Raw genomic sequence first — 7,608 nt, 5'->3', positions numbered from 1 at the left:
GCGTGACAAGACACCAGACACCACCATTCATCGTGACAAGACACCAGACACCACCAGTAAGCCTGACAAAACAGCAGACACCGCCAGTCAGCGTGACAAGACACCAAACACCGCAAGACAGCATGACAAGACACCAGACACCGCCATTCAGCGTGAAAGATACCAGACACCACCATTCAGCGTGACAAGACACCAGACACCGCCAGTCAGCGTGACAAGACACCAAACACCACCATCCAGCGTGACAAGACACCAGACACCACCATTTAGCGTGACATGACAAAAGACACCGCCAGTCAGCATGAAAAGACACCAGACCAAACACCGCCAGTCAGCCTGACAAGACACCAGACACCGCAATTCAGCGTGGCAAGATACCAGACACTGGCAGTCAGCCTGACAAGATACCAGACACCGCCAGTCAGCGTGACAAGACACCAGACACCGCAATTCAGCGTGACAAGATACCAGACACCGCCAGTCAGTGTGACAAGACACCAAATACCGCCAGTAAGCGCGTAACAAGACACCAGACACCGCCAGTCAGCGTAACACGACACCAGACACCGCCAGTCAGCGTGACAAGACAACAGACACCGCCAATCAGCGTGACAAGACATCAAACACCGCTAGTCAGCGTTACAAGACACCAGACACCGCCAGTCAGCGTGACAAGATACCAGACACCGCAAGCAAACAATACAAAAGATAAGATCAAGAAAAGGGAATTCCCTTAAAAAAAGTATGTATTGATGAAGACGAAGCTATTGTAATAAGTCACGTAGAGACGAGTAGCATCATATCATTTGGCCCGGTTGGTCATACTTGCCAATATAAAAAATGCCAGATATTGGATATTAAAGTAAGGAACTATCACAGACAGGTTCAGAACAGACCAGTTATTATATCTGCCAATACGGCACAAATGAGAGGAGATGGCAATTGCTTTTTTAGAACATTTAGCTATTTGCTATCGGGAGTGCAAAGCTACCACACCGAAGTAAGACATTATAGCGTTGTAAATTACATCTTAACTAATTCGGCACTCTTTGAAGGAAATACAGATGAAACTTTATCTTCGTATTTAAATAAAACGGAAATGTGGAAATGTGGCAGTAGGGGACGGATATAGTAGAAATTTTGGCTTTTGCCACAATTTTGAACACGAACGTGTTTGTATACTGAAAATACGGAGGACAAATGTGCTGGACAAAAAATTCGCCAATGAATTCAACGGCCAAATGCAACGTTAACTTGCTTCACCATAATGACCACTATGAGCCCGTTTTAGACGTAACCGATGATATATTCAGCAAACCCCCGTATCTACCAATAGAAAAATATGTTCCAGAACAATTTAAGGTATATGTGTCTGGCGCTGTGCTGGGTGCTGCACTTGTGAAAAACTTCTGCGATGAGAGAGTGTTATAAGAGGAATCTAAAACGCGCCCAGGCATTTTTTCGTTCGTGCTATTAATTCCAGCCCATGCAATATTCCTGGAACCGAACGTATAGCAAATCTTATGGACCCAAGTTTTTTCAATCTCCTGTTGTTGTTTTCCATAAAAATCGTGGATTTGATCGTGTTTTGTCACTTTCCATGAGTTCGGTCACTCCATAACGTTTTTTTTTTCGTAATACCTGTCTATGCTTTTAATATTCATATAAATAATGCATTTAAAAGTTAAGTTCTCAAGAGTTAAATATAACCAAGAATGTGTAATTAATTATGAGATTTGAACGTGCTTTGTCATAATGTCCAATGGGAAGGATGTAGACGTTTCCTTTTTGCCAAATATAGATTAACACAAACATGAAACCACGGATGAATGATTGAAGGAGATAGCACTAAAATCAGTTATACTGATACACGGGAACACTTTTCAACTGAAGCCGTTCCATTTACTCTGTTCTTTTAAAGGGATTCGCTCATGTTTTTTTTGGTAAAATGCACTTTTTTTAAATTACGAAATAAAGTGTGGCAAATCATTTGGAGTGTTAAAACTAAGATACTGACGGCTGGAACCCTTGACAAATGTTGATATTGATGTATTCTCAAATGAATTTGAAGTCCACGATTTTGAATAGCGTTAGTAACGCTTTTCAACAAAAGGCTTAAAGGGTTAAGTTATCCTCATGTTAGTGTGTGAATCCTTGTGGGCGTATGGCTTTGTTGTCATATTTCTAAGTTTTCCTTGGTTCCGGCGTGCGTTCGCCCCCCCCCCCCCAACACACACACTTAAACCAGAATATTTTATACGCATAGTGTATTTTTTTCTGCTATTTCAGTATCAAAGAATAAAATAGTTTTAATATGTAATATGTCTTTTCACCGTGGAAACAAAAAATGGTGCCAAAACATAACGAGTGTGTTGAAAGGCGCACAACATATAGAGGTTGATGCAAACACATCATGTTTTTTTTATTTAAATAAATTATTTATTATTATTATTTAACTTATTTGACTTTATTGATACAAAATGCATATGATTTAGGTACAGATAAAACAAATTAGCGATATTTTGGTGTGTGTGTGTGTGTGTGTGTGTGTTTACTATGGTTTTTACCACGTAGCTATCATTTTTTTTAAACAGGCTTATATTACAGTATATGTACCTAAAGCATTTGCTTTATTTTTTGATGATTAAAGACTTAAGTCAAATGAATTCAACATGACAATGCATTAAAACAAAACAAAACAAAACAAACAACACTTTTTGGATCACGCCTCAACATTAATAACGCAACGTCATTTGTCCAGGAATGGTCACGCGGTGACCCCATATTTTTCCATATTGGGTCACAAGATTTATATCGTACCATAAAGGTGTATATTTTCCGATTCCGATGAATAAACGAAACATTTAAACATGTAAACAGGTTGTCGACGCGATATATACGTTACGGGGTTAGAAGGTGACCCGATATGTGATATACATTTACGGGGCGATATCCCATATCGGGTCACCTACTAACCCCATAATTTCTAATACCGTGCGCCTTTAACTCTTCTTCATGGAGTACTTCATGTAATGAATAAGTTTGCATTTATTCACTATCCGGCTTAGACATACTACAAACCTAACTTATAAATAGTTAAATAGCAGATGTCTTTTTTTTTCTTAAATTCTAATTTAACCTAGCTCGCCGAAATCTGATATAAATCGCTCTCATGTCCGTTTTCTGGGTAAAACCAGCATTGACTTTCTTTTAAGAGGTCATGAACTCCATATTAAAACACAAATATTTGAAGAATATTTTAAATAATTAGAGACATCTTCAATTCAATTAAAGTGGGTTCCAACTGAATTAATGATGGCATCAATTAATAAGGACCTTTTAATTGAATTGTAGAGCTTTTAAAATCAATTAAAATTTGAGAGAAATAAAAGTATTGAATTGAATAAGCTATCGCTTCAATTGAGTTTAAGAGCTCTATAATTCAGATAATGATATTTGTAATTGAGCTGTTGCTTGTATTATTTATATAATGATTGCAACAAATTCTTAAATACCTCTTCAAATCGATTAAGGAGGCATTCAGTGAAGTTGAAGAGCTCTTCATATCATTTGATGAGGTCTCTAATTATTTTAGAGGTCTTATTATTTAGACCTCTTCAAATATTTGAGTTTATGTAGAATTGGTGTCTTATATAAACTTAAATGCATGAAGAACTCTTTAAATAATAAGAGACCTCTTAAATTCAATTAAAGAGGGTTTCAATTAGATAGATAACATCATCAATTTGAGGATGTTTGAATCCAGTCATATTTTTAAGTGAACAAGGTAAAAAATCGACCAAAATACACAATAATAACATAAATCATAATAATTGTAGTTGCAATGCATAACTATACATACCTCTCCAAGTCATTAGGAGAGCTCTACACTTCACTTGAAGAAATCTCCATATCAAATTATTGATGAGCTCTTCAGTTGAATTGCAAAGCTCTCCAATTCAATTAGAGACCTCTCTTATTCAGTAGGAAATTTCTCCAAATCATTTTAATATATGGTTTTGTCAAATCAATGCCCATTGATTGAATTAGATATCGATTCGATTGATTTGAATAGCTTTATAATTCATTCAACCTCATAAATTGAATTAGATATCCCTCCAATTGATTTAATATTTTTTAGTTTATGTACATTTGGCGTTTCATAGTGGTAAGTTTGAACCCACAACCTTTTAGTGTAGAGGCGGACATCTTTACCACTCTCACCCTGCGTACATGTTTTAAGATATTTGGACAAAGCATAAAGATATGAGGCCAAAAGTACCTTTTTGTCGGGCACAAAAATAAGCAATTTATTTAAGGAATGGTGATAAACCGAACAATATTATTGATTTATTCAGATTATGTAAGTAATTATATCAAAATATTTCTGTGTGCCTGACCAATATCTTTGCATGAACTGTGAAAACTGAAATAGTAATACTACCATAAACTTGGGCGAATTTAAATGTTAATACTTTAAGTATACATGTAGGTCATAGTTACATGTTTTACAAATAAGTAGGTTATCTTTTATGTATTAGAAATTTTAGAACTAATCCTGTTATTATAGTGTTTGGCCAACCATATCTTCCTTTTATACGATGTTTTGGTTCTATCATGATATTTGTATGTAAATTGATATTCCCGCCAAGATTCATAAAAAAGGATTAAAATAGTGGCTGTTCATATTTTGAAAAAAAAGTTTTATGAAAGCTTTGGCTTTAAACACTTGTACGAAAACCTCTCAGAGGCACATATACTAGTAGGATCAATAGTAATACGTATATCTCTGACATTCACATTGCAAATGTCACGTGCTGGACAAAAACAAACACATGCAAGGTTACCGTTCAATGAAATCCAATCGTGAACATCAAGTCAAGTCAAGTCAAGTCAAGTCAATATTTATTTATTGTCGGGTACTATCATCAACAGTTTAACATAAGCTATGAATAGCTTTTGACCGACATTATAAATAAATAGCATAATTTATGTAACTAATATATCACACACATCAGTTCATACAAATAATAATATTCAGTATGTACACTTGAAACAAATAAATAATTCTTATAGTAAAATCACATAAACATATTTAGCAGTTGAAAGACATTAGACTATATATAGAATGTAGGTAGATTAGCATAATTTATAGCATAAGTTAATCGAAAATACGAATCACAAGGTAATACGACAATGCATTAAGCATGGGAAATAAAACAAAAGAAGTCACAATTAATTAACATGATTTAAATCAAAGACACATTGAAAGAGACCTGCTGCCTAGGCAGTCTAAGCTCGCGAGGTCCCATCCAACATATCTTTGATTAAGACATTTTACAGCATGTTATATGACAGCATTCTTATATGCAAAATGAGCATTTGCAGTTATCTCCGCTCCATGCCCGGACTAAACTCTTGAAATGATTAAAATTAGTTTCTTCCCTAAAATGTTGTGGAAGGGAGTTCCAGAGTTTAGGGGCACCGGGCGGAAAGAATTGCACCCACATGTTGTAGTTCTTACAGTTGGGATAGCAGCCATCATCTTATATCTAAAGTTAAGGAATGTTCTTTTATGTTCTATTGTTTCCGAAGTAATGGACAACCTGGTTCCTATGTATGGAAATAATAACAACACTTGTTTGAATTGAAATAAGGGAAAGGAATGTTCTTTTATTACCACTAAGTCATGTAGATACATTGGACCCTGCTTGTGGATAATTTTATGGGTTTCTATAGCAATGGACCTTAACCCTCTAAGCTTGAGAGTTGGCAACATTGATTTAGATAAAAGTGTTGGGTAATCAGATGTGTAATCATTGTATATGAATCTGAGGGCTCGTTCTTGTACTTTTTCAAGCTTCTTAGTGTGCACCTCTCCACAAAAATGCCAAGTAATTGGACAGAAATTGAAACTTGATAGGATAAATGAGTAATATATGTTTAATTTTCCTAGTTTACAAAGGTTATGACCTATTCGCTTTAAAACATTAAGCTGTCTTGAGGCTTTCTTGCAAATGCTTGAAATATGGACATCAAATTTAAGTTTGAAGTCTATTGTGACACCCAAGAGTTTGACACTGTCTTCACATTTTATAGTTGTCTCATTCAAGTTAAAGGTTATATTTTGGTCCTTAGTTTTCTGTCCTATTGCAATAGCTTGAAATTTTTCGGGGATGGCTTTCATATGGTTATCTGAGAACCATTGTATTAATATATTACTATCCGACTCCAAAGTTTGGACAACGTTGTCTATGTTTTTGTCGCTATATGATAGAGTATTATCATCAGCATAATTATACAGATTGCTTCTATGTATAAAGTTGAAAATATCGTTGATAAATATATTAAAAAGCACAGGACCTAAAATGGATCCTTGCGGTACTCCTTTACATATATGTATAAGAACATGGATGGCCTTATGATTCGGCGTTAGAGAGGTGCAATTTCGGGGCATAAATTTCCACGTGCTTAGCCTCTCCCAGTACCAAACAATATATTAACGGATTGTTTATCTGAATATAAATGCAGTAACAGGGGGTTCGCGATGTTTAGGAAATGTTTGCTATTTTTATACTATAATGATGCATTCTGCCAGTCTGTTTTATTCAGATTTCTTCTTCGGGTGCCGCCTACCTCCCCACCCCTACTGATTTTAAACAGTTTTCCTTATTGTCATATTCCCAGTCAGGAAAACCTTTTTCATAAGGGAAGTAACCGACGCAGGGAATTTTTAAATAGTCTAGTGCAGCCGTACAATAACAAATTTTACAAACAGTCGAAATTTCAAATCTGACAGGAGAAAACAATAACAAGACAGAAACATGGAGAAAGAAAATGAGGATTTTCCTCCCATAATGAACATGCCAGCTGAAGTCATTGAGCACATAATGACAAATGAGTGTATTAGTTACAATGATGTTCTCAATATGGCCAAAACATGCTGCAAAATGAATGATATATGCCAAAGCAACGACATATGGAAGACAAAAATACGACAAAGGTACATACTGTAGTATACATGTAGATGTATTTGCTCTTGCATATTTGTTTTACCTGGCTCTTGAGGAAAACTGTAAGGCCCCTTATTCCTTTTAAATGGTAGTGAAGGATTTAGTTACACTGACAGCACATAAAACAATGATGAGAAATCAACTAATGTCGACTGGACAGGAAGGGGCGTTAACAGAAGTGGTAACAGCGACAATGCGAGTGGTTACAATGGTGACAGGAGTCACAGCAATGTCTACATGAGACTAAACAACACTGCTAGTGTGGAAAAAAACAAGGGAAGAAATAGTTTTATGGCAATGGCAACTCAAATAAGGCCATGTCATTTTATGTTTTTTATTAACCTTGCATCTGCATGCTCCAAGGTTTAGAGTTCCTCGAGCAAAGTAAAACAATATCCTTCATTAAAACATCCGAAATGAAGCATTATCTATTGTATGATTGTTTTTTCTCTCTCTTTTTTAAATATGTAGCTAAGTTATGCTTACTAAGATTGGATAAGTTTGAATTGGAAACATGGACAGCAAGAAGTGTAGTAATGGTACATGTTTACTGACAGGGAAAGAAAACAGCGTTGGAGGTATAATAATGGTGTTA

General features: G+C 35.6%; 1 protein-coding gene across 1 annotated transcript in view; it reads left to right on the top strand.

Moving 5' to 3' along the window:
• The first annotated feature begins 276 nt into the window (after positions 1 to 276).
• The window catches only part of LOC128231028 (germ cell nuclear acidic protein-like), a 29,741-nt gene continuing 22,409 nt past the window's right edge, over positions 277 to 7,608 (top strand). Inside the window, exon 1 of the mRNA XM_052943452.1 lies at positions 277 to 510. Coding sequence (XP_052799412.1) covers positions 277 to 510 — 234 coding nt within the window. The remainder of the gene's footprint in view (positions 511 to 7,608) is intronic.

Source organism: Mya arenaria, chromosome 4, assembly GCF_026914265.1.
Source record: "Mya arenaria isolate MELC-2E11 chromosome 4, ASM2691426v1".
Taxonomy (NCBI): Eukaryota; Metazoa; Mollusca; class Bivalvia; order Myida; family Myidae; genus Mya; species Mya arenaria.
The sequence above is the reverse complement of the archived record's forward strand: the minus strand, read 5'-3'. Positions and strand labels throughout refer to the sequence as shown.